Raw genomic sequence first — 27,026 nt, 5'->3', positions numbered from 1 at the left:
GCGTCAACGATGTTATTTTGTCTGCTAATATTTTGTGTCGAGTTGTGGTGTAACGCGACACGACACCATGAGTTGATGGCGTGGCATCACGCTGCCCAGATTTGCATATACTCGGGTGTTCGGGCAAAGACTTTAGAAAATCCCTAAAAATAGGGTGGTTAAGAAAATAATAAAATCCTTATGGGAACAAAGTGCCAGTCACGGCGAACACCGGGTATCGCAAAATATGTGCTAATTAACTAATAATATATTAAAATTTACTAGCAAACGTTTTTGATTAGTGAAGATAAATGTATGATTTCAATTAGAAGCCTGCCGAGCATCGCCGAAAACCACTAAATCAACTCGTTTTAGAAAGATATAAGGCAGGTGCTGCATTTTATGCCATGTTTCTATGTTTCGGTTTCCTATCGGGGCCATCTTTGCCCTGGCGGTGCTGCTTCCTGCTGACCGAGGTGCGCAACGCACATGTGCCATGTTTCCTTGCATCCTACGAGGGAGCCAAGGTGGCCGCTTTGCACCTTGTCTGTCAAATGACACATGAGGTGCAGGACAGCTGGCACAAAAATGCTCTCCGACAGAAAACTAAAAACACAGAAACGCGTTCAAATCTAGCGTTTCTTTGAATTGCCTTGAAACATTGCACCTGTGTTATATCTTTCTAGAATGAGTTAATTTAGCGGTTTTCAACGAGCTCAAGAAGGTTCTAATTGGACTTACTATTTAAAGATTAGTAGACTTTAGTTAATTATTCACCATATTTACTCCAATCTAACGAGTTGCTTTTCCAAATACTTCTTGTTACCAGATGTTTCCTCTTGCGTGATAATCGAGTGACCGCAAAATTGGCCTCAATGGTGCCACCATTTTGTTATAACTGCAATTTTCAGAGTTTGAATGGATTTTCAACCTCATGCTGGCAGCATATACCTATATGGCAGCTTAAAATAAAATCTATGGAATCCAGATCCATCAGAAGATTGTAAAACCTGTCATTCTTTCTTCTAATCATTCTGGCGGATTTGTTCCACCTTGTTTTTTGCCTTTCGCGCTTCCGCGACGTCCTGATATTTAGTGCTTCTGCAGCGTCAGACATTTTTGCACCAAATCAATGGCAGTGCAACATGTGCAGCACAATGCCAGATTCAAGAATGAGGCAATTTTGATGGCCATAGTTGGGAAACTCCACCGCAACTCGGCAACTAGACGTAAACGAATCCACAAATCGCAGAGAGGGGCTCCAGAGGAATGTGCTTTTCAAATGTGAACGAAACTGGAAAGTCTTCCGTGAACTTCGTAGTGGCCATCACAGGGAATCGGCAAAAACATTTCCGAGAGAGGACTGGGTCTCAATGCCTTCAGAAATAATCAAGCGACCGTACGCATCAAAAATCGCTCAATGGGTGCATGCTGCGTGGTACGGCCTCCCACATGGCATGGTTGTTTGTGCGTTTAAAAAGTGTTTGACATTGAATGACCTCAACAATGCGAAGACAAGACATTGTCTGGGAAGAAGAAAGCAAGAAAAACTCCACCTCCGAAGACGACGACAAGTGACGAGGAAATCATTACCTCAAAACTGGCCAGTATTGGTCACCATCTCTTTAAGAGGAAGGTGCTCGTTTATTCCTCCGTCGGTCTCGCATTAGAATCACCATTTTATTTTGGAGCGCGGCTCTTAGGCGCTTGTTTCCGAATTGATCGGTGTCGCTGTCGGCATAACTGCATGCTAAATTAGGGGATGTTTCCCATAATGACGTTACACGTGACGTCACGGTGGTCACAAGTGACGTCATGAGGGGGGAGGGAGGAAGGAGGAGGGCGGGGGAAGAGGAGGAGGGAAGGGTACCCTCCTCCTCCTGAAATGCTGCGCTGATTCGGCATTACAGGGATTGTAACGGGGCGTAATGGAAAGTTGCCCCTCACATTACAATCGTGGTCGCGCTAGAATCGAGTAAATACAGCAGCTAATTCGTACGTCTTTTGCAGTGATTGACGTCCAATTTTCGCTGAAACACTTGGTACTATGTTGGCAATGCATTATGCATTGGCAATGCATCAAATAGATGAAAGGAGTGCCTTAATTTTTTTTATCCTCACATTGTATAGAGCAGTGGTTTTCAACCATTGATGTTTTGCGGACCCCTTGTAGATCGGCGGAGATGATGGACGACCACGTTTGAGGTGAGAGGGGAGAAAAAATATAGGTTAAATATAATAATGATTCCATAAATGGATATAACTAAGGGCCAGTGTGAAGTACCATATTCATTTGAATATAAATCTACCTTTTCTTTTCGGAGATGTAGTCAAAAATTAAGGGTTGACATAATTGTAACCAAAGGATTTCGACCAACATTCGCAACCAAATTTTGCGACCCTACCGGGGGCATACAGCATTCACTGAGCCATGGTCACAGTAGAGCCGTGCCGCTTCTTGTTTCAAAAAGCTTTTGGTGCATGAAAACAACCAAAACAGCAGCAGTTGACGGCCAGCCTGCGGTGGCCGCACCTCGCGCACATCCCTCGGGCGTCGGGTTTCGCCATTGCGCCTGCAGCGTTCCCCTCGCTGGGCAAGGGGAGGGAGAGGAACGCGATGCACCATGCACTTTGCCCTCCAACTCTCTCCCTCGCAAAGGCGCACACAAAAAAAAAAAAAAGAAAAAAGAAAAGAAAATAGAGGTTATTTTTCTTGTTGCTTCAGGCAGCTCGCGCGTTGCTCACGGGGACTCGCGGAGTTGCTAGCGTCTTTGTATTTGGTCTTTCGTCGATTCGCCCGTCTCTACCTTCTTTCGTTTCTTCTTGTCGCGGCGTTGCTAGCGTTTTTGTATTTGGTCTTTCTTGGTCTAACGTTGCTTTGCCTGTCCCCACCTTCTTTCGTTTCTTCTTCTTGTTATTTTACAACGGTGTCAGTGCGAACTTGCTAGGATGTCTACCAAGCTGACGAAGCTTCGGACGACGATGACATGTCCGGAAGTTCTGACGATGATTAAGTTTTTGGCGTCACCCTCTGATTTAGCTGACAGTGCTGTAAATAAAAATTTGTTTCTTTCTTTTGCCCAAACTTCCCTGTTCTCTCAAAAAAAAAAAATTGACATATATTTGATTTTTTTTTTTTTTTTTTTAAATTCTCGGTGGGTTTAATAAATAGGAGTCGACCTATTTTCGTGGTTGGCCTATTTTCGGGTAAATACGGTAGATTTCCCTTATTGATATACACACGAGAAAACTTGCCCGAAAAGTGAAACATTTCTTCTCGACCTGAAAAAAGACAACTTTTATTGCCGGGCTTGACTGATGAAGCAGGGCTTTGCGGGCCCCTAGACAGCTTTCGCGGACCCCCATTTGAGAACCACTGGTGTAGGGCACTGCACTCTTATAGAATGTCACCGGCTTGGATGTGATGCAAGTAAGTAAAATTTGGAGCAGTACACCACTCCTTCCAATCAGGCGCCTTCAGGGTGTCCCGTCTTGTCGAAGCACAACGTCCAATAGAATCCGAAGAGGAATAGCTTGCAGACAAAGAGCTCACCCGCAAGAAAAAGAAACTACGAGACCAGCATATCTCCAAAGTCGCAAGTGCGACAGTGAGAAGAAGCTGAGCAATGACGACGAGTACAGTCAAAACGTACACTATATTTTCCCAATTCTCGTCCCCTTTTCATTTCTGCTATGCTCTCGAGTGCGGTAACTTTACATTTGCCTAATAGTAATAATTTTTTCTTTCTTTTTAGGGGCTTCAAAATTTACTTTCGCATTATATTCGTGCAAATACAGTATGCAGAAGCTCGAAAACCAGAACAAATGTGTCGATGTACTGGCTATCATTTGTCTAACAGTCCAATATGGCTGTTGAAACAAAAACCGACAAAAACTAAACATAATTGTGTTATATTTCAGCGACGAGGTCAAGGGCAACACGCATAACAAGAGGCGGATATGCTTTGCCAGGCGAAATCCCACTATGCTTGACAGCCTCAAGTACTAGTTCATTAGCTCCTCATTAATGAAGGATATGTCCTAGTGGTCTCCAAAACCGTCCTTGGCTGGCAAGTCGAAAAAAAAAAAAGTAACAACTGTCCTCGGCTGGCAGGCAGGAAGAAAAAAATAAAACGGGCAAAATTGTTTGCACGTGCCCCACCTGCAAATGCGCAAGTGCTTGCGGGTCCAAATTTTTGATAGCGACGAGTCTAGATTGAACAGTTTCCCAGAAGACGGCGGAATAATTTCGGAGTCCCCTAACTCATACCGCCTCGACGACACGAGCCCAGTCTGCGCCAGCTCGACGAAAAGCGTGCGTGACAAGAACCCAGCCAGAAACCGTCGCCGCGACGAGAGCCAACGGCGGGCACGCCGGTCATCCAGTCAACCCACCGCCGAGTCGGCGTAAACTGGCAACACTTACCAGATAACCCGGCCGTGGTGCCGAATTTTCAACGTCACTCAAAAACGCAAATGCGGGGACGGATTGGACGTGAGCGCTGCATCACCATTCGGCTCAGACCGATCAAACTGGAACTGGAGCGTTGACTATAGAGGGTTTTGGCTCTATAGGCGACGTTGAAAATTTGGCACGGCGACCCGATTACCTAGGTGCCGAAACTGGCCCCCAGTGGGGTGCACGAGGGAAAAAAAAAGCGGAGAGAGAGGGGCACCCTGACCTGGTGGGCGAGCTGCTCCTCGTAGGATGAGCGCATGAGGGCGGCAGCGGCTGGGTGCATCAGGTCCTGGGGCCTGAGTCCCGCCGGGTGGGTGGGGGGGGCCTGGGGAGGCCCCCCAGGGTGGGGCCCCCCCACGCCCGGGCGGGGCCCTTGCGCCCCCCCGGGCCCCCCCCCCAGGAGGGTAGGCCTGGTACTGCTGGGAGGGGTCCCCGCCGGGGCCCCCCGGGGGCATCGCCATGGCCACGGCTGCTGAGAGCGGGTCGTGAGGATGCAGGTGCAGATGTGTGTGGGCGTGCGCATGCGTGTGGGCGTGCAGCTCACCTGCCATCTGCAACCTGCAACAGATACGCGCACGTGGGGGTCACTCCCCGTGCCGCCACGAGAGGGGAAAGGCGACGGACATAGTGGCAGGCGCGAAAAAGCTGACAAATTCCGTATAGACCGACACGCTGTTTACAAACAAGCCCGCGTTTGCCCACACCAGGTGTGGGCACTGCGCATGCGCAGAAACCGAATTCGAGTGGACTGAAGCTGCTGCGCATGCGCAGTGCCGTCGACAGCGCCACCGCAGCTGCGTGACGTCAGGGACGCGTGTTGGTCTATACGGCCGTGTCTGGTTAATGTAAACACCTCCATTCACCCCCAAGAATGGACTGCAATGTGGGTCGTCCATCGTAACAAGACAAAAATGTATTTACCCAGATTGTCCCCAGAGGTTTTGTCTATGTAGTGGGGCGCCCATATAAACGAGACACGACTGCAGAAGGTTCTTGCATTCATGTCAGCCTTGTCAATACAGTCGCCGACCAATTTTCCGGACGCTGATAATTCGGACTTGTTCGATATTTCCGACCTAAAGAAGGAATTATGACCAACGCGGTAGAAATAGTGCATATTCATGACTGATGTTTCAGACAGCTTGAAGTCCGAAAGTTCAATTTTTCTGACAAAATCGTTGCGAGCGTTCAGCGGGAAACACCATCAAGAGGCCATTTTGGATTCTATGTTGGCTGCACATGGATTGGCTTGGTTTGGCAGCACTACCTGAGTACTGCTAGGTCTTACCGCTAGGTGATGCTGTACAGCTTTTTTTTTTCTCTAGCTGCGAGTCATTATCGTCATCATTGTTACCAATTTGCTTTGTTCATTCACCATTGCAGTCATGACTCGCACCTCACATCTCGATCTCGTCTCGGTGAATTGTGTTTTCGGACTATGCTGGCTTGGATGGTCTGCCCCATTTGTTCTTCTGCCGCCGCGATGTGTTGCTAAGAAGCACAAAAAGTACTCGACCATAACGCTAGAAAAGAAGGCAGCGATTCTCAAGCTAATGGAAAGTTGCTGAATGCAAATGGAGGCGTAACCTGAAACAAGGCGCGCAGGCATTACCTGAAGCAAGGAACTACATTAGGCTTTTTGCCTGCTTAGACGTAATAAAGGCAAGCTTTTTAATCTGCAGAGTTTCCGGACTGCTCCATTATTCTGACGTTTTCTCGATCCCTACAAAGTCCGAAAAATTGGTCGGCGAGTGCGCACAAAAAGAAATGAGTATGTCAAGCTATAGACCCTTTCTCTAAGGCAATAACATTGTTTTGCCGTCGCCATGTAGTAGAAGACGTTTAGGATATAAGCGTAACTGTCACACATTATCGTCTTGCCTCCCCCTTATTTTTTTACTGGTTACAGGTTGAAACGTTTTAGTATTTTTTCGTCGCCCATACCGGATACGCCTATTACGTGGCTGAGGACAAGAGTACACAAAGAGGGTCTATAAACACTCTTAATGCTACATCCTTTCCAGGGCCTTTAGAGACAAGTAAACGAGTAAATATATAAATATAGTGGCTGTTGCACCATGGAGGCCTGACGCTTGAGCAAATTCAAATGCCCAGAGTTGCAAACATGGGACATCTAGGAACCTTCGAAAAACACCCCCAAATGTGAAGAAAAATAAACTGTAAAAACACCCTAGCTACGAGTGGCACCCCAAGAACTCCCCGAGAAGGAAGAGAAGGGGGACACACCTCAGGAGGGGGTCAGCAGCGAGGGCGAGGCGTTCGGCCGACCCCGGGTGTAGCCGCTCGTCGGGGGCACCCATCTGGGCCAGGCGCTCCCTCTGGTCGGGCCCAGCTTGGTACAGTGAGAAGGGGGACATGCCGGGGGGTCCCAGGCCGGCCGCGTTGAGCCCCGCCGCTGCCGCATACCGCCGCTGCAGCTCCAGCCAGTGGGGGTCGTAGGCCGCCGGCAGGCGTGACTTCAGCTCCAGCTCCGCCTTCAACTTGTCGTGCAGCTCACGTTTCTCCATCTCCAGGTCCAGCCGCATGCTGCTGTGGAGTGCGGCGCCCCACTCAGAGCCGCAAGGGGGGGCCCGCCGCGGGAGTGTGCCCCCGCCCAAGGGCGGATTTAAGGGGGACGGAGGGGGGGCAATTGTCCCCCCAATCCCAAAACGTCCAATGGCAACTTCTTCTTTTAGGAAATGTTTAGTTTTTGGTGAAATGGCAAATGTTAGGTCAACAAAATAGATCTGGGCAACGCTTTGCCCGCGACGTAATGTCCGTCCGTGACGTCGGACATCTCTGCAAGTCGCTCCACCCCATGCCCGAGCCGTAAGTCTGCCCCCGCCCCCGCCCACCCGCCGAGACGCCGGCCCTGCTCTCAAACCATGCTAGCAAAAACCCGGAGCGCGCATGGTTACCAACGGGGCGAGAACGGCAGGGAAGAGCTCCGGTCGTCTGGCCTCCAGCGTGAGCTCCCGCCCTTCGACGACCCCTTGACATCTCCTGCATCTCGAGAGCCCGCGCGCACAGCCAAAGCGCAGTGGAAGGCAGAACGCACGTGCTGGAGGCCGGGCATTCGGAAGACTCACCCCGCTGGTTTCGTTCTGTCGGTGACTATGTGAGCAGCTGCCCAAACCTTCTCTACCTTTCTTACGCGTAAGTAGTGCTCCACCGAGCTTGGAGCGATTCGATCCCTCAAACATTATTTATACACTACCTTCGCTTTGCGCACGTATAAAACAACCACCTAAATCTTCTCTAGACGATAATCCGGCACTGTCGGGACGGGGAGGCCGATCCGTCCTGTTGCTAGCGTCGAACTTTAACATTGGGTGGCACATTTCAATCTGGGTTCACACAGTGTTTTCAATATCTCGGAAACCAGGGACACCCCTCTGTTTGTCCCTGGTCTCGAGTTTCCAAGATGTTGAAATTACACCAGCTTGCCTGTATATTCTCCTTTATTTCTATCTTACACCGTATGTGCAGTGGGATATACCGAGCGTTTTTTGGAAGTGCGGGCGAAATCGCTCCTGCGAAAACTATGCGTCAGTGGTTTCGGCCGAAGAGCCCAAAAAACTGTTTGCGTTCGGCATAACTCAGTAATTAATTAATTTTATATAATTAAGTTTTTAATTATTAACTTTAAAGGTACAGTTTCAAGTATACACTTGATGCAAATCATCCAAAATTACTAAATCCACCCATATTACAAGGATACGATGTGTGGCAGCATTTAGGGCGCTCCGAAAAATTGCCAATTTTGGACGCGTTTCAAGTTTAGGTTTTTTTATCCGAGTGTATCTCTGCACCCGCAAACCTGCCTTCCCATGGCCCAAACACGCAATGTGCGTGCACCGCCACGCATGGCACATAAAGATGAGTCTCCATGCTGGTACCGACGTCACAAACCTGGTCCGGAGTCTGTAGGCTTTCTTACCTAGCCTCTTCTACACGGGATGCGTGCCAGTGCATGTACCTTGCGTGTTTTGGGCACGGAAAGCGGGATCACTGGTGCGGAGATGCGCTCCTATCAAACCCTAGGAATGCGTTTAAATTAAGCATTTTCTTTGGAACGCCGTAAAATTTTGTGCGTGCCTGATGCCATTGCAACGTGGGTGGATTTAGTAGTTCTCTATGATTCCCAGAGTTTCTCATTAAAACAGTGCTTTTGAAATTATTAAAATTTAATGAATGAAAAGTGAATAATTACTCACTTGTAGTGAACACTAATCATTTCCCTTAATGGGTCCTTTGGCACGAACCCCTACGACATCAACCTTTTTCCTCTGCAACGCATAGTTTTCGCAGGAGCCGATTTGACCAGAGTTTTCAAAAACGCCCCATATATGGGTGCAGACGTGCAGTGCGGCAAATGCTGCGAAACGATTGACTGGATAAAATCCCATTGGTGCACATTCTGGTAGTCTATTCCAGCGGCGTCTCTGCCGGCCGGACAATGCAACCAAGCAAAAAAAAAAAAAAACAAAAAAAAACACACACACAAGAAAACATTGCATTGCTACGGCACTTTGGCAGACGAGCTTTTCGCTCGGCACATTCGCTCCGACCTCGACGAACACAGACTCGAATGTTGCGCTCGAGATTTGTCCGCTTCGACACGTTCGTAAAACCGCTCTTGCCGCCTAAGCTGCGCCTAAGCAACTTGCGTGGCACAAGTGGCAAGTTCTATGTGACGCAGCACATCCGGAAAATGACCTTGAAGAAGAGTGAGCCGTCCGTAAAGAATCGTATTAAACCTAACTCGCGACAGACAACCGCTAGCCAATTGTCGAAGAGTCTTCCAGTGGTACCGCTTGCAACCGAGGCGAGGAAAGCACTTCATCTGGCTGCTGCGACGTGCGCAGCGTTAGCACGCGGCGTCTACATTTATACGCATCTTACATTGTGGACGAATGTCACAAGCTACCTTGGTATGGTCATCATAGAGGCCTCGAAGCTTCGATTCAGCAACAAGGCAGGGCACAATAAGCGGCGACGTAAAGATATACAATGGAGGCTGCCGTCGTAAAAAAAAACCCCAACTCTGCCACCGAGAGAGAGAGAGTACGTACTTCTCCCGCGAGGCGGCAGCCGCCGCGGCGTACATGCCAAGCTGGTAGTGCAGCATCATGGGATCCATGGCTGCCGCGGCAGCCGCTGCAGCAGCTGCAGGGTGGGCCCTCGCCCCGGGGTAGCCCCCGGGCGAGAAGGCCGCGTGGGGGCGGGCGTACTCGCTCAGCTGCCGCAGGGCGGGGGTGTCCGCCCCTCCGTACGGGTGCTGCGCCGACGGGGCGTTGCGGGGGTTCTGCGCGGGGAACATCGAGGCACCCACTGTGAAGCTGCCACACCGGGTTCCTCGTGGTGCCCTCTCACGGTAACAATACAGACAGAGTCGGTTCGAAAGGATGTGCGGGAAAATTTGAAATCCCGGAAAGTAGATTTTCCCTCGAAGTAACAGTAGCAAAGATGAAAAGACGCGGAGGCTTTGGGCCCACAACGTTACCCGAGTCAAGAGCTACGAGGAATTTTGAAAGATTTCAGTGAGAAGATGCCACCCATTGTTAAGAGCAGGTGCTACTACTCATCCACTTATATTTGTAGATGGGTTATTTCCCTCATGAATTACACTTAATCGTAACTTTTAGTGGATGCAGAAGCTCCCATTTTATTGAAACTTCAGCGTGTTATCACCACTGCTTGATGCATTACTTCAGGTTAGCAGTCTTACTGCAACGGCCAAATTGCCCGTCTACAGCAAAGACACCAGGTGCGATTTCAGGCCACACTCACTTCCCGACGCCCAAATTTTTGACACTTTGATATGCATCTCATCGCCACCACCATTCATTATCTTCAAAAAATGGGGGTTTGTGCTCTGCAATGGGCAATTCATTTCTGCAATGAAAAAGGATGACCATAACATAGATTAGAATTCCTGAATGTTCCTAGAGACCGAATTCCATTCAGTCCACTTACCGAAAGTCAACCCCGCAGAATCCAGTTTTGATTGACTGATTTAGCCCGTGGCGGAAGTAACCAGTCGACCATTTTGTGGATCGACCCAAAACGACAAAAACATATATAAAACGTTTCCGCATTACCATGGTGGGAGCTCTGGGCATCGATAAGTTAGTACCAAACGGAAGGTGCATTGATTTTCTCTAGTGATTTTTTTATATCATATGGCCACTAATCTGGTCCGCTAGAGGATATTGCCGGCTAATTTGCTCGCTCCGGTTGCACTCGTGCTGAGTTTCGAACTCCACGCCTCACATGCTAAGCCTAACACTCAACTTCAATGCGTTTCGAGGCGAGAGAGCGAGATGAGGCAGAGAGGAGGAAGTCACGCACCGCTCGGAGCGAAGGAAAGAGCTCTATAAATAAACAAATCAGTGTCGCCACAGGCCAAGGACGTGGACTGAAGAGCTCGCACGAGAACAAATGCCACGCTGTACACGCTCCGTTTCGACTGCACAGGGCAGCACCATATTGGGGATCGCTACTGCTGCTCCGCAACTCCGTTTTGAAATGAAGCTTGGGAGTTTCAACACTCTGGGAACACTCAGTAACTCTAATGTAGGCTATGTCTTCACTGCAAGCTTATTGGGTCAGGTGACATGGTCACCTCTTGTGCCATCTGAACACTATTCTTCTAAGTTGAGCACAATTGACTGTGCCATTTCAGCTTCAGCCATTTTGACGCACATTTTGTTTTACAATACATGACGGCATCCACAGCACCCCATTCTAAGTCTCATACTGACCGCTTTGCTTTACATCGCACAAATAGTAGACAAACCAAAAATAATTGGCAAGGCTACAAAAAAAAAAGAAAAGGGCAAGTTTGGCATCGATTTTGCACTATTAGTTTGAAAAAGAGGCAACAAGAAAGCATGGAAATAGGAGAAAAACCATGGTTTGTGCCCGTCATACGACATGCGGGGAAAAGCAAGCTTCATTCGTGCTCTCTCACGTTCCCTGTCCCAGGTCCGGATGTCTCCCATTTGAGATTTCGTGGCACCCACCTGGGGAACCCCCCGTGACTGGTAAGGTCCTCCAGGGAAATCGCAGGGGTGGCTGCTCGAGCCCGCCTTGCCCTCCCCGGAAAGGCCGCCCCGGTGGTCGAGGGAGCTCAGCCGCTGCTGCGCACATGCGAGACAAAAAATGATTCGTCACCCTCCGCCGGCAGTCCGTTGGGCGACTCCTAGGGGAAAAAGGGAAGTCCCACCTTGGCCTCCTCCCTCTCCTTCTCGGCTGCCTTGCGTGCCCTCTCCTCCCTTTTCCTCGCCAGCTTCGAATCGGGGACGGGTTTGAACGTCAAGTCCGTCCGAGCACAAGAGTTGAATTCCCCTCGACTCCAGTGACGCAGAAAGCTGCAAGCAACGGGGAAGGCCGTTTAAAGACAACTTCACTCCTTGAACCGCAAGACCCCAGTTCTTGTATAATAGACCTTTTGCCACATTACCCAAGCATTAAGGAGAATGCTGGGAACGTAGGTACTCAAGCCGCAACCACTCACCTTATCGCTATAAAAGATTTTAAGTAAATAACTGAAATTAGGTATTGACAAATGCACACTCAAACTGGTATTTGTTCTTCTTGCTTTTCAACAGCTACTGCTGCAGATGCCAGCATGAGCTTAGTGTTTAACTGCACTCGCAGTCACACGCCGTCCCAAAACACAGCTACTGATTTTGCTTCACTTCACAAATTTTATACAATCGTCTAACCTCCCCGCAACAAGGTAATAATAAAAAAAAAATCCCACTGCAATGAGGCAATGAATTTTTTTTCTTGTGTTCCCCGTTAGCTTGTTGCGAGGAGGTTGCCATCCTCATAAGGGTAGACGATGTGAAATAAAATCAGTAGCTGTCTTATAAGATGGCACATGTGCTTGTCTTGATTATTTATATGTTCCCAGTAAGACAGTGCGAGGGGGAAAAAGGGTGTGCACGAGAAAAGCCAGGGTGGAAAGAGGGTCACTCCTCTTCACCTCAACTTTCCTGGTTTCTGTCCTTTTCCCCCTCGCACTGTCTTTTTTATGTTGTATCCGACTATAGTGCCCCTTCCTGTAAAAAATACTCGTGAGTGAACGCAACACCTGACTACAGCAGAGGCACTGCTCTCCTACTCCCCGTCGTTCCCCACAAATGCATGCCAACTGCGGCAAGGCGCGCTCTCTCACTCACTCGCTGCATTGTATTTGCTGTATCAAACAGCCATAATATACAAACAGCCAGCTGAACTGGAAGAAAAGAAAAAAAAAAGGTGCACAGGAATGGGAAGAGAGACGCACATGGCGGACTGGCTGCGGTGGCATTCGCTGTCTTCAACCTTGGGCTCTGGGCTGGGTCCCCTCACCAGCTGCTGGGCCTCGGGCTCCTCCTCCTCCTCCTCCCCCGGGTGGTGGTGGTGGGAAGGAGGGCCCCCGTGGTGGGAGGGGTGGGCCCCTCCGTGGTGGGAGGGAGGGGGGTGGTGGGAGGGCCCCAGCCGATGGGGGGAGCCCTCCAGGGGCAGCTGCGGGGGAAGGGGCATGGACACCGGGGCCCGGGAGGGGGGCGGGGCCTTGGAGCTGGACCCGCCTGACGACGACGGGTGGTGCTGGGGGGGGCCCTGGTGGGCCGGGGGAGGTGGTGGGGCAAACTGGGGAGGGAAGTGCAGGTGGGGGGAGTACAGCTGCGGGCTGAAGTAGGCCGGGTACGGAAAGCCAGGGTGCATGCTCGGGTGGGGTGCCGGAGGGGGCGGGGCAGGCCCGCCCCCGGCCCTGGAGGTTGTCAGGGAGGCCGGGTAGCCACCCCCCAGGGGGGACGACGTCGACACGACGGCGGCGGGGGGACGCCGCGAAGAGCGGCGCGGGGAACGGGTACTGGTGGTGAGAGGGGGGGCATGGCTGGGGAAGGGGACGGGGTCGAGGAGGACTTGGGGTGCGGGGAGGGGTGGTGCGGGGAGGGAGGGGGCGGGGTAGGCAGCCCCGGCCGCTCCTTGGGAGGGGACGGAGGGGGCTCCGTTTTGACGTGGTGCGGGGGAGGACCCGGGTAGTCCACCAGGGGCGCCAGCGAAGCCGACGGGGAGGACCGAGGGGGCGCCGAGGCACCAGCGGCCGCCAGAGAAGATGCTGGCAAGCACGGGGAGGACGAGGGCGAGGGGACCGGCCCCCGTGGAGGGGCCCCCGAGGAGAGCAGGGGGGGCTCCCGCGAGGGCATGGGGGGCCCCTCCTGCGGCAGTAGCAGCGTCGGGGGCAGCTCCTCCTTGACGCGTACCAAGTGCTTCTTCATGCCCGCTGGTAGAAGCGACTCCACGGGGGGAGGCAGCACCGACAGGGCCACCAGCGACGGGCTCAACCCCACGGGGGGGCGAGGGGCGGCCCCGGGACAGCGGGGAGGACACCAGCCGCAGGGGCCGGGGCTCCTCCATCTCCATCTTGATGAAGGACAGGGGCTCCGGGCCACCGGGGGACCGGGTGCGGCCGCTCTCCGGCAACGACAGAAGCGGCGCCTGTGGAAGCAGCTGGTCGAACTTGTCGTCCGCCAGGGTGGGGGACGGGGGCCAGGGGCCCCAAGGGGCCCAGTGGCTGCCCCAGGGGGGTGAGGCCCCGGCCCATGGGCAGCTGGTGGGCCGGAGGGGGCACGGGCGACGACCGCGGCGGCACCGGACTGTGGCTCGGCGCCGAGCCCATCAGAGGCGACGGGCAGGGTGGACGCGCCAGCAGCGGGAGCGCCACGTCTTGCCCCATTGCCGGACTCCGTGCCTCCCTCGACATGCTGCGCAGAAGGTGGGAGGAGGCAATTGTCTTGCGTCCAAAAACAAAAAAAATTGTGGCGGCTTAGCTCGGCTATGCCAGGATATACGTAGCGTGAGCTTATGAGCACAAAATGAGAGGCGCTATCAAGCGGCTCCGGTGCAGAGTCAGGCTTGGCTACTGCGCAACGGAGGCGGACAGCTGGGAACGCGGCGGTGCCAGTGCATCTGCCGTGGTTATGACGTCACTCCTCTGGAATGTGCAGACCGGCGAGGCGTGCGCGGTGGCGGCGGAGCACGCGGCTGCGGCGTCTCCGGAGCGCCAGCTGTGCGCCGCGCGACGTCACTGCTCCTCGTGCTTGTGCAGCACAGAGCACGGCTCATTATGCGAGCCACGCGAAACTGCTCAACCTCGGCCAGTGTAGCTCACGCTACAAAAGCCACGACGAGAAGATGCAATGGCGTTTTTGATCCAGGCACGGGAGGGCAGGTGGCCGATACGAATAGGATTTTTATGTCACACCGTCTCTGCAATGACATTCCAACTGGAATGTTGGAGTTGCACGGAACCGCCGCGGCCACAAAGGCTAAGCCGTGGCGGCTGCCCAGACTTTGTGCAGTAGCAAAGTCGGGGCAAGACTTGTTGCTGGTTCGACATCCTCCAGAGCAATGCCCCACATCAACCACCAAGTAGAAAAAATTGACCACATCTCCACATGGTGAATGATGTTGATTGGGGCGAAGCTCTGGTGGTGCTTGTCTGCATAGACGCTGAGCCGCAGCATGCTGAGCCTTTCGTTCGTTTTTCATACATGTCAGAAAGAGAATGTGTGGTATAGAACGTGGGTTATATACGCATTTGAAATGTAGTTATATACACAATTGTTGCCGAAACGGCAACAAACGACGTCGCGAAAGACGGCGCATCACTTCGTTGGATGTCGCGATCCCGGTGCCCGATCGTGGCAATTACCACCAAGAAATATGAGCAAACGCAAATGTCGCCGTCATCGTGGCGTCCCGACATTTCCGTGGACCGTCAAACCACAGAAGCGACCTGCAAACAGAATGTCTGTCCGCCGCGTCACTGCCGGGAATCACTGCTGCGGGAGACGGCACGACGCTTCCACGCCGTCGGGTGGAAATCGAGGGACTGTGTTTGGGGATGGGGCGAATGCGCAGCTCAGCAAAGCATTCCAGGAACCGTGGTTGAGGAATGGTGATGGCGCACCTTTCGGGGGTCGGGGTGGCTCTCTCCACGATGGGGCTGGGCCTGGTGTCCTCCGGAACCGGCTGCAGGAGCGGCGGAGGCCCCGCGTTCTGCTGCGGCGGCACGGGGGGCTCCTCCGCGGCAGCGGGAGACGGTTGGAGCGCAGGAGGCGCAAGCGGCAGCACGGGGGCCGCCGCAGCGACGGGGCTGGGCGGCCGGCTGGAGGGACTGGTGGACTCCGCTTCGGGCTCCTCGGTCATGTTCTCTGGAGAGGAAAGAGAGGGAAAAGTGGCACGTAGGTTACGTTGGCCGAATCAAAGGAACGCCGAGAAGATGCACGAGCAAAAAATGGTGTTGCCAAGCATGTTTCAAGAGCCTCGCTCTAGCGATTGAAGACGGGAAAATCTAAATTTCCAGAGTACCGGTCCCTTCGCCCACCTGTGGCAGGCGGCGAACGAAATGGTCATGAACAAAAAGTAGATACCGCAATCAAACGTCTAGACGAAACGATGTGTACGGTGCAATTCACTCTTACATTTAGCAGTGGCGTAGCCAGGGACGAACCTGATAAACTTCAGGCCGGCCCCCCCCCCCCCCCCCCCCTTCCTTCCTTCCTTCCCCCCCCCCCCCCCCCCCCCCCCCCCCCCCCCCCCCCCCCCCCCCCCCCCCCCCCCCCCGCTGAAAAAAATTCCTGGGTACGCCACTGACATTTAGGGATGAAAAGTCGGATACAACTATTATAAACGACCTGCTTGAAAACTATTTCCTATAAAATTTGGGCAAAAATTATCTAAAAATAAAAAAAATATTACGAATAAAGTCTGGAGGACACGAAACATGCAGCATGTTTTGAGCTGCCCTGGGCGTTTATATAGGAGCATTTCTGAGGTCAGAAAAGCCTTTCTGAACTGCACATAATGTCTCTCCAGATATTATCCATAGGACAGATATATATTTAAATTCATTCTATCGCCGAGGCGCAACATGTTCGGCTTTATGCGGAGTCGAGATGTGTGAAACTTAACGAAACTGACCTGTGAGGAGCAACCACATCAGATGACCCACTGTAGTGCGACGTTCTAGAGACCACCTGACAGCATGTGGCAAACCAGTTACAGAATGCATGTAAAGATTTTTATCGAGTGAATGCTCAGAAAAGCATAGATTCTGGGCGTGCGTATCAGTGTGCAGAGATGCGTGTAACAATACATGTACCGTTACAACATACTACGTGTGGTCCGTAGCTTTGGCTGCAGTCAATGACAGTGAAAGATACTCTTAGGTGAGGGTGCTGGCGTGCACCCGAGTAACCTACGCTGACAGTGTCCCCGCCAACCAGACAATGCAAAAAATAAAAATAGAAAAGAGGCTGTATGAATGGCACTCTCTCGTAGTTTGAGTGCTGCCTAGGGCAGGATGACCCTTAGTCTTTTAGAGCCAGGGGTGAGTGGTGCTCTTAGTTAAGGAGGTGCCTAGGGCAGGTATAGAAACAATTATGTCATCAAATCACTTTCTCTCTGCATCGCTGCACGTGCTTGCATTTAGCACCACCCAGATACCAAGCCTTTGCATTGAATTTCCTGAATCACCAAGAGAGAGGAAGCGCGCTTTCCTGCCCTTCTCACTCCTGCTCGTTCTGCACACTCTTTTACACCACTTGTTCCTCCTTCTGTTATTTCTTGCACTTTCCAACCAATTCCTCTCTGCTCACTTCTCACACCCCCAGCTTCTTCTCCTCCCGTTCCTGCATGGCGAGATCGTAGCTCAGTCAACAGTGTGCTTGGCTTCCACGTTGGTGACTGAGGTTCTATCCCCTGCACTGGTTGTCGTTTTTTTTTTCCAAGATTGTTTAGCGTTTACGGGCTGACCAACCTACACATTTTGTGCTTACGCGGCTCCCGAGGTTGGTCGGCCCTATAAAGCTAGCACTTTAAAAGCGCCTCGTTGCGACGGCACCTGAGCGCACATGCTTTCCACTTGTCGCGTCTGCTCTGACCTCGACGGATGCCGGATCGAACACCGTGCTAGAAATCTCGCCGCTTCAACACGTTTATAAAACTGTTTTTGCCGCCGTTGAGGCACAAAACCAGGGTCAACGAAGAAGCTGTGTGTAAACAATGCGCGTAGCTCTACAAGACGCTGCAAACTAAGAAAACAACTTTATAAAGACAAGCACGTCTCCCTTAGAGAGTCATGGAAAACTCGACCCGCAACAGGCTACCACTAGCCACTAATTGAAGAGTCATTTGGTGGTACTGCTTGTGACCAAAGCAAGGGAAGGACTTTATCTGGCAACTGCTATGCGTTCTGCGACTACATACACCTTACACCACAGGCGAGACAAAGTGCAGCAGAAGCATCCTCACCCTCGTTGGATGCCGGGCCTCCCCCGGAGCTGCTGCTGCGGCTGGAGAGTGCTTCGGCTGGCCCCGGGGACTCGGCGGGGCTGTCGGCCCCCTCACTGCTGCCGCCCTTCTTCTTCTTGGCCGCCGAGGAGCAGAGCAACTTGTTGTCGTCGTCCTCGGCGCCCGATGGGGCGTTGGCCGCATTCTCCGAGGACGAGGATTCCTCGGGAGGGGAGGCCGCGTTGGCACTGGGCGTCGCGGCCGGGGCCGAGGCATTGCTTGTGGGTGTCGTCTCCTCCCTGCCCCTCTTCTTGCCCTTGGTGGGCGTCTCCGGGTTTCCCTTCTGGGCAACAGAGGGGAAGCACGTGAGCCCCCTCCGCCAAGTGAGGTGATCCGTCGTACGGTAAAATATGCTACAAACACCCGTCCTACTTTGAAGAGATAAATGGCGACAAATATTGGGTGGGCGATCTTTAAAAATGAGGCAGCAAAAGTTGCTAAAAAATGGCCGATAAACACCAAGGCTACCGCCATTAACCACATGACACAGGAACTGATACCGCAGACACGACAGATTCACGTTTCACGGTGCGATAAACAGATGGGATCTTGCCACAAACTCGCATATCACGGGAACCGATGTCGCGTGCGCATATCGCAGACAAGGCAAACCCTGGTTCCATGGTGCGACAAGAACACACAGGTCCTTGCTAAAGTTTGCGTGGCACGTGAACCGACATTGCAGATAATGGATGCAGCGGATTCGCGTTTCATGATGTGACAAGCACGTAAGAACCAACTAAAAACTTGCATGCCACGGGAGCCGATGTCATGAGCACAGATCGCGGACATGACGATTTCGGGTTCAACACGCGAGAACCTGCTACAAACTCGCTCATTGATGCGATTTTCAAACCCATGTCCCCTCTTAAAAGAAATATGCAAACACAAAACAAATTTTTAGTTGGCACCCGCGGAAGCCTGTGGACGAGTGGCAATAGCAGTCACATGACTAAAGATTGGCCATTTTCTGCTTGACGGGGTGTGGTGTCGCATGTTTTAGTTTCTAGCATGTCGGTTCCCCCAAAGCGACGCCGCTGCTCGCTTTAGGGGACTGGAGCCCTTCGTTGAGCAGCGGCGTCACTTTGGGGAAACTGACACGTTAGAAACTAAAATATGACACTGCTCCCATTCCAACAGAAAATAGTGAGTCTATTGCTTGTTATTGTACAAGTCAAAAAGAAAGTGATGATTTTCTTATACTTGTTTTTCAAGCATCAAAATATTTTGTTAAAAAAAGAAGTGTAACATAAAAACAATAATTAATAAGTAACTTTCAGAGCCCATAAGAAGCTCCTGAAAGAGTGCAAGCACCACATGACTAGTGGCCAGCTAGTTGCCACTTGTCCGCAGTCTCCCACAGGTGCCAACTACAAATTCGATTCGCACCCTAATTACAACAATTTCTTTTTTTATATAAATTTCTTTTATGAAAATTTTTTCCCATTCAAGCTGTTCAAAAAATTGTTTGTTTTTCCTTTGCCTATATTTGTTTGAAGCGCACGAGCCTAGAGATGCTGCAATACGTACTGCTCGCATTTGCAAGGTTCTCAAACGACTGCTGCTCAAAAAGAAAGTGACAGAGAGAGAGCACAGATTTCAATGTGACCTTATAAGTCATCAAACACGTTTCAAGAAGAGGGGTTAAGTGAGCAGGGGCACGACGCACCTTCTTCTTGTCCCTGTCCCCCGTGCTGGCGGCGGGAGACTTGCGCCCTCCCGGTGCCCGGCTGCTGTTGTTGGTGGCCAGGGCTCCGTCCAGGGCGTCCGGACTCGCCCCCTCATTGCCGCCCCCGTGCTTGCTCCGCCCCTTCGTGTGGTTCTGGTTCTGAGGGAAGAGGGGGTAGAACGAGCGTTGCAGACGACAAACCCGAAAGACAGGCGCCCACGTCGGTCCCCTCCTACGCTTTGTGCCAAGCCGACGGGGCAGTGGACACGGGCAGCACGCCAGAGCAATGCGTTACTCGGCCACAGTTCAGCGATCCCGGGGGCCCAACTGGGGCCTAATAGGGTTTTGCTCTATGGCATTAGTTAGTGCCAGACATGGAGGTAGGAAGCTTCTGAAGGTGACATGACGCCACCAGAGGTGAAGCCAGAAGTATGGAGAGACCCGCCCCCAACGACAACCAAAACAGTTCATACAGGAATCTTGTACAAACAAGTTTTAATACTTCCAGAAGTAATTGGGTTACTGTTGCAATTACTTCCTAATATATGTAATTAAATCATTACAAAATTACTCCAAAAAGTCATCAATTACGAGTAATTTGATTACTTGTAATGAGTAACCATAGAAGTCTGCAAGGAACTCTGCTACTTGGGGAAGCATCTCTTACCGGATCAACCACTTACCCTGCTTTTTAATTACCGAACCTCACACTCTGTGCGACAGTAAGTGCTCATCAATCATTGGAGTAAACAAAAAGCTGTGTGCAGCATTGCAAGAGGCACAGGTGTTGGCTTCAAATTTTAAGAATGCGCATACTTCGCGAGAGCGTGGTTGCAAAGCGAGCATCCTGAAACCTCCCCGTACAGTCAAGTCCAATTATATCGAACCTGGGTATTTCAAATTATTGTCTCTTTCAAACAGTTAAAACACTCCCCATGAGAATCTCATGCAAAAGTAGCCGTGTGCGTTTATATCAAACTTCGTCCTCCTGGGACATTCGACACACCCAACCGGGGGCTGAGCTTCCCCCGGTAAGGAGGCTTTCCCCGAACACGGTCGTCGCTGCTCTTGCGATTGGTTTGCGTGCGACAAAGCTGTACAAGGCAAGATCCTAACACGCGCCAGGAGCCACAAGCCGCGCGAAGGGACGCACGAAGCATGCTGGCTTATTGTTGGAGTTCGCAGCGAAAAGAACAAAAAGCAGAAAGGAAAACCAACACTTACTCGCCCCCCCCCCCCCCAACAACAAAAAAAAAAAAAAAAAAGAAAAAAAAAAAAAAGGCTTTAGCTTGTTGAGCATGTCAACAATCATACTTTGAATGACTTGTATCTTCGCTTATCATTTTGTTTTGCCGTCTTTTACGCTTAGTCTTTCGTCTTTTCTTGCTCTCTTTGATCCTATTGCTTTTTTTTTTTTTTTTTTTTTGCTAGTTTTGTTTTATGAATGAAGAGAGCGTTGCTTTTTTTAAACTTTTTTGTGCATCTCGCTTTTTCTTCCCCGCCCCCCCCCCCCCCTTTTTTTTTTCTTTTCGTGTATTGTCGCTTGTGTTGTTGAAGTGGTGACCATGCGTGCACAAATGCACATTGAAGTGACGGCGCGAGTGGCGGTGCTTGCGGTTCTTGCCAACTACGCTTTAACAGGTTTTAACAGTATTTGGAGGGGACCAACTGTCTTGCATTTACTGATAATTGAACAGGGTGGTGGCAGTCCCAGAGAAGCCGATTTTCGTGGAGTCAAAAGAAACCTTACGTACCTCCTTGTTCCGCCGGGTGCGCATGACGTGCTTTCCCCCGTGGACCCCGTCCCCGTCGACAGGTTTGAAGAGGAATGGGGAGGCCCCGTCGCCTCCCCCAGCCCCCTCCGGCAAGGGCCGGGCCGCCTCCAGGGGGCCCAGGGTGCCCTTCTTCTGCTGGCTCTGGCAGCAGTCCCAGCACAGCACAGAGCCCTCCTTGCCAGTCTGGAACCACTCCTTGGAACCTGCACGCCGGCCACGCCCCAATGCAGTGCTTGCCCGGGTTCGGAAAAGAGCCCTTGCTCCGCACCAATACGTTTGCCATTTAAAAAGACGTTGGCGCGAACAAGGTGGAAGCTAAGTTAGACAAAGTTTGTCGGAAGAACCTCGAGTTCTGGTGGGCCTTCCTGCACACAACTCAGGTAGACTCCCTGCTAACCAAACAAATTCTCCGGAATGTTTTCTGCAGTGGCAGAGCATTATTTCTGAAGGACACCTCGCTCAAAATACAAGCAAACTTTGGGTCAAAGAGTTGGCATTCTTGAGTTCTAGCCTCTTTTGTCCAGGCTCCCATGCACAAGAGTCACACAGGCCCAACTTGAATGGGGCAGGTGTCGGCGGCAGATCTACCAAACTTCCACAGGGAGGTGGCTTCTTTGGGCCTGCTAATACACCTAGTTAAGGGTCAGCAGCCGTTCCTAGTTTTCTCCAGCGGCTAAGCTCACAAAAGTCTAGCTCATTATATTCTTAAACTCGAAAAAGAAAAAAAGATATTACCTGGCAAAAAAAAAAAACTATTTCTAAACACATTACAGCAATATCACATCTGTGATGTCACTACGCCGACAGACTAGACGACAAAAAGGGAGACATACTGGTGGCGAGACAGGTGTGGCATGTGTAGGCCGGCACTTCCCGGGAATCAGAATCATCAGCAGACTCCTCCTCTTCGCTCGCTGAACTCGCATCCGCTGTTGGCAAAAGGTCAAAATAGGAAGCACTGAAAAAACTCACGAGCGAGTTACTAGGCAAGAGTTTCGACACAACTTCGACAAAAACCAGGGTCGAAACAGAGGTACGACACATTAGGAAAAATAATGCAGATAATTGCAGCTCATTAATCCAGTCAAAAAAAAACTTAAGGAGCGTTACCGACGGTAAAACTCGAGAATGGGCGACCTCTAAGCTTGCGTGTGACAACAACCATCAAAAGAGGGCGAGTGCACTGACCGAATTCATTTTGCGCCACTTTGGTCAGTCGGGATGATGGTCTGCTTCGCCGAAGCACGTTCTGTCGCCGGTGCCTCCGGTGAGGCCGGGAAGTCGCCGCACCTGGGGTCTTCTTCCACAGATAGTAGAACTCTACGAGGTCAGCCTGGGGCAGAAACGGGGCAAGGACAATTTAGACTGGATTAGCCTCAAGAAACAATTGAAACAACGTTCTTGGATACAGTAGAGGGCACTGATAGTAGCAGTGGGAAATGGTGACTGGCATGTCCTGGCAAATAAACAACAGACTCGCATTTCGGAGTTGCAAAACAAACGCTTCTTTGGCCTAAGGGAAGCTTTATAAACACGTGTTGGCCACACTCTTGTGCTATAAGAAGCGAGAGTTTTAATTTGTGCAACTTTTCCAAATTTAATGGGATATGCACAACTTGTCAACAACCGGTATTCTGTAGCATTAGGAGCCAAGTGCCATGCATTGTGTAAACACCTCTGTAAATAATAAACAATTGATATAAAAAAAAAAGGCTCGAGGTACACCTAAGCATCTCTTATGGGTTGTGAATGCAAGAGCATACATGCCGTTCCTCCACCCCCTTATTTCGTCTGCGGCGTACTTGCGTCGATGGCCGAGCGCACGCGCTCTCCTCGCCGCGCTGACTTTAGGCGTAGAGCGGTGGAGCCGCTGCCTCGCGGACACCCAGTGCCATGGGGGTGGCGCTAAGTGAAACCGACACTGCGGTGGCTTCATATCACTGCCGTTTTAGTGGACTTCTGCATGGTTTCAAAGCTGGGATTGCCCAGATCGCGGCTTCAGGAATTTATCTGCCGTTTGGCGCGGCTGACGACGTCAACTCACTCCATGAAACAGTTAATGCTTTCGCGTTAAAAGAAAAAAAGCACTTGCAGTGTTGCAATTACTTTAAAACATTTTGGAGGAACTTTCGGAGGTGCCAAAAGTCCACCTATTAGCAGCAAAAAAAATAACTGTTGCACAAGCAGACCCTTCATTCCACTGTAAACCCTATTTCAAGATTCATTTGTTGGCCTGTTCAAATAAAATAACACTGCTTCGAATTTGCCTTTTAACTTCAGTGCAACAACTCGTTAGCATCTATTGCAACGCATATAATTAAATTTCAAAAGTAATTTAGTTCAGCACATTAGTGGCTTCTTACACGTTGAGATTTAAGGTGGTGAAGTCAGCATGTGGAGAATAACATTGAACAAATTGTACTGTCACATATATGTGATCAGTCAGCATTCACCAACTTTTTTTCTTTAATACACGACAATCGGTTGTGTATTATTTCACCCTATAAGTGTGTTTTATATCCCTCAACACAAGGCTGCGCTGCGGACGCAGCTTCTCTCTAGTGCAACAGTGCGCGGTAAGAAGTGCATTCAACGGAGCTAATTAAACTGCCCGAACAGGCCACAAACAATGAGAAATATCTGGAAACTTCTGAGCACTGAGTTGCGTTGGATACGAAGATTGCATCAACTCGCAGCTTACTCAGAGCGACACACAAACACTTTTGAAAATTCGCACAAGCTTACAGTAACAATCTGGCAGTGCAGCGATGCCTGAAGTATTAATTTCTGTTTTGATAAAGTAAAATGAGCTTCTGGCACAGCACCGGCGCATATCACCCACATTTTGGTGAAATGCAGCAGGATGTAACAGGGTAAGCACTTTGGCACAGCAATCGCACCACTGCACTCGTTTAACTTCAACCTGGTTTTAAGAGTCTTAAAAAGATGTGCAGGAGGTTCTGGTGACATTAGCCGAGAGAAAATGTACATGCAGAATTGGCCATTAAGCATTTCAGGCATCCCAAGTTACAGCACCTGGCAATTGAGAGCTGCCCAGGCGTGAGAACTCTGGCCCCCTACAAATAATGGTTCCAGCCCAGAATCTGAATTCTACCAGGCAATGCTTCGGCAGTTTATAGATTCGACCGGAGTTGTTGACATTGGATAGCCAAGGACGCAAGGTACTCACCGTTTCCTTGTGAGAAAGCAGCTCCTTGCGGATTTTGAAGAAATTCTTGCCATACTGCCTCAATCCTTTCACAAAGCGTTTCTGTGACAGACAACAAAAACATCATTTAGAAGGAATGTGAGGTAGCAGTCAAAAATTGTTCCAGAATCACTTCCTTGTTTTCCATAATTCCCTTCACAGTTGTTAGAAATATTGTCATGTCATTGATACTACAGGTTCTTATGTGATTTCTAACTTTTATAGAAAATTCTTCACAATAAACTTCCCATTCCGCCGGTCTTTTTATTACAGCTGCCAACCGATTTTTCGGAAGCCGATAATTCAGACTTGTTCAATATTTCTGACCTACCTGATAGACATAGAAACTGTGTGACCTACCTGATAGAAATAGTGCATTATCATAACCAATGTTTTGGACAGCTTAAAGTCCGAAAGTTTGATTTTTCGGACAAAATCGTCGCGAGCAATCAGCGGGAAGGGACGCCTTCTTTTGGACTTTGTCAGGGTGCAGTCACGTGACAACAGGGATCACATTTTAGCCGCCATTTTAGATTCTATGTTGGCTGCACATGGATTGGCTTGGTTTGGCAGTGCTACTTGAGTCCTGTTAAGTCCTACCGCTAGGTGACGCTACGCTACAGATTTTTTTTTTTCTTCTCTAGCTGCATGTCATTATCGTCATCATTGTTACCATTTTTCTTTGTTCAGTCGCCACTCTGCAGTCGTGGACTTGTGCCTCTCATATCGCCTTCGTAAATCATAATTTCGGACTACGCTGGTGCTGCAAAGTGCCACTATAGTTGGTGACAGGTCAAGAAGGAAGTGGAAGCTCCTCCCACCTCTTTCCACTTCAGTAGAGTGAACACTGGAGAGGAGGTAGCCTGCTCTACAGCATTCGCTCTACCAAAGGGGAGAGAGGTAGGAGGAGCTTCCAAGCTCTCTTAACCTGTCACCAACTAGAAAAAGCGCAAAAAGTACTCGACCATAATGCTAGAAAAGAAGGCAGCGATTTTCAAGCTAATGGAAAGTGGCCTTACGCAAGCGGAGGCGTAACCTGAAAGCAAGGCACTATTGCTTAGACGTAATAAAGGTGAGTTTTTTTTGTTTGCTGATTTTTCGTGCTGCTCTATTATTCGGACGTTTTTTCGGTTCCTGCAAGTCCTAAAAATCAGTCGGCGACTGTATTATTATTTTTTATTTGAACTAGAGTGAAGGGCCACTTTGGGTAACTATTATCTTTTTTCTCCAGGTGTTTTACTGATGTGGTGTCTCAAGAAGCTTTTACCTTGACTGGAATTTCATATTTCATTTTCTTTGTCTCAGGTTTTTGTGGATGAATGGATGGATGGGTATTAACGACTGCACTCTTTATAATGGGCGGTAGCTTGCACCACCTAGCCTAAAAACAGATATTCTGACGGACAGTTCACTATAGGTTGCCAGAGCCTGCCGATTTCATTAAGGTTTCAGTGTACAAGCACTACGAAGAGTAAGAATCCTTGCTAGTGTTCCGCCGGAGATTAAGCCCAAGTGAGGCAGGTCTCTTACAAATGCTAAAGCCTCCAATAAAAAAATGAATTAAATAAGAGAGCCAGAAAGACAACAGAAAGGCAACGACTTTCTAAACTGCAGTGTATTTGAATTGGCTCCTGCAAACTTCCATTGATCGTTGTTGAGTCAATGACTCTTTCCTAGTTCAGTTCAGTCATGTTCCAGTACAGCCCCCAGCCTATTGCATTTCATATGCACCGCGTGCCTTGGTTCGTACCCGCTCCTGCAATGACTCTTTACTCCCTTCCCCTGTGGGACCTTCAATATCAAATAAACGAGAAAGAAGAGTGGTGGTTGATGAGCCCCACAGATGGCAACGAAAGGCTACCAGAGCCGACCGGTGCAGGTGAGCTGCTTGCACGGGACTTGAGCGGACACGAGGCACAAGCAATCATGGGCAGATTCCAACCTTCCTCGAAGCATCACAAAATCAGTTCCCAGCTCCCAAGATTATTAAAAGGTTGTTGGTAATGCAGAAGACAACCTTTCTTCCTGCACTACACAAGTATAGCTGGGGACAAAATCAAAGTACCCCCACCCCACCCCCTTTCCTCAATTTGGCACAAGAGGCCAGCCCACCTGGTCCTCATCCGTCCACTTCTTGTCCAGGCCCCTGGGCACAGGGTTCTTGACCAGGGCCTGCAGTGCTCTGCCCGTGTCGTAGTTGCTGTCGTGCAGCAGGTCCAGGGCGTTGATGGTTGTGTCGTCACGAGAGGCCGCCAAACAGCCGTCCTCTGCCGAGCCCCCGTCGCACATACCCGCAAACGCCGCCATGCTCCTGTGTGCCAACCCCGCCGCGCACGCATGCGTGTGTAGCATCGAGCAACGCGGAAAATTAACTCTAAGCACGTGACCGAGACGGTAGCAGCTCCGTACGGTTTCGTGCCAACCTAAGGCTTACTTTAGATAAAGCAATCTTTCCTGCAATGCCGGGGTTGCAATATTACTGGGATCGAAATTGACGAAATGGTTAGTGTAGGTTGGGAACATTTGAGGTGGCGGCAATCAATGACGAACGCAATATTGTGCTGCTCACTGGCACGCTCT

General features: G+C 50.5%; 1 protein-coding gene across 1 annotated transcript in view; it reads right to left on the bottom strand.

Annotated features, from left to right (window-relative positions):
- LOC8042177 (arginine-glutamic acid dipeptide repeats protein) overlaps positions 1 to 27,026 on the bottom strand; it is a 54,829-nt gene that overhangs the window by 8,497 nt on the left and 19,306 nt on the right. The window contains 20 exon segments of the mRNA XM_042290799.1: positions 4,662 to 4,754; positions 4,756 to 4,907; positions 4,983 to 4,996; positions 6,686 to 6,988; positions 9,514 to 9,746; positions 11,467 to 11,583; positions 11,670 to 11,814; positions 12,738 to 13,273; positions 13,275 to 13,323; positions 13,325 to 13,786; positions 13,788 to 13,976; positions 13,978 to 14,202; positions 15,411 to 15,654; positions 17,756 to 18,077; positions 19,464 to 19,622; positions 21,218 to 21,441; positions 22,072 to 22,167; positions 22,427 to 22,571; positions 24,429 to 24,509; positions 26,559 to 26,757. Of these exon segments, the coding sequence (XP_042146733.1) occupies positions 4,662 to 4,754; positions 4,756 to 4,907; positions 4,983 to 4,996; positions 6,686 to 6,988; positions 9,514 to 9,746; positions 11,467 to 11,583; positions 11,670 to 11,814; positions 12,738 to 13,273; positions 13,275 to 13,323; positions 13,325 to 13,786; positions 13,788 to 13,976; positions 13,978 to 14,202; positions 15,411 to 15,654; positions 17,756 to 18,077; positions 19,464 to 19,622; positions 21,218 to 21,441; positions 22,072 to 22,167; positions 22,427 to 22,571; positions 24,429 to 24,509; positions 26,559 to 26,757 (3,988 nt within the window).

Source organism: Ixodes scapularis, unplaced genomic scaffold (genome assembly GCF_016920785.2).
Source record: "Ixodes scapularis isolate PalLabHiFi unplaced genomic scaffold, ASM1692078v2 PGA_scaffold1__304_contigs__length_218370807, whole genome shotgun sequence".
NCBI classification, from domain to species: Eukaryota; Metazoa; Arthropoda; class Arachnida; order Ixodida; family Ixodidae; genus Ixodes; species Ixodes scapularis.
This window is presented reverse-complemented; position numbering and strand designations above follow the sequence as displayed.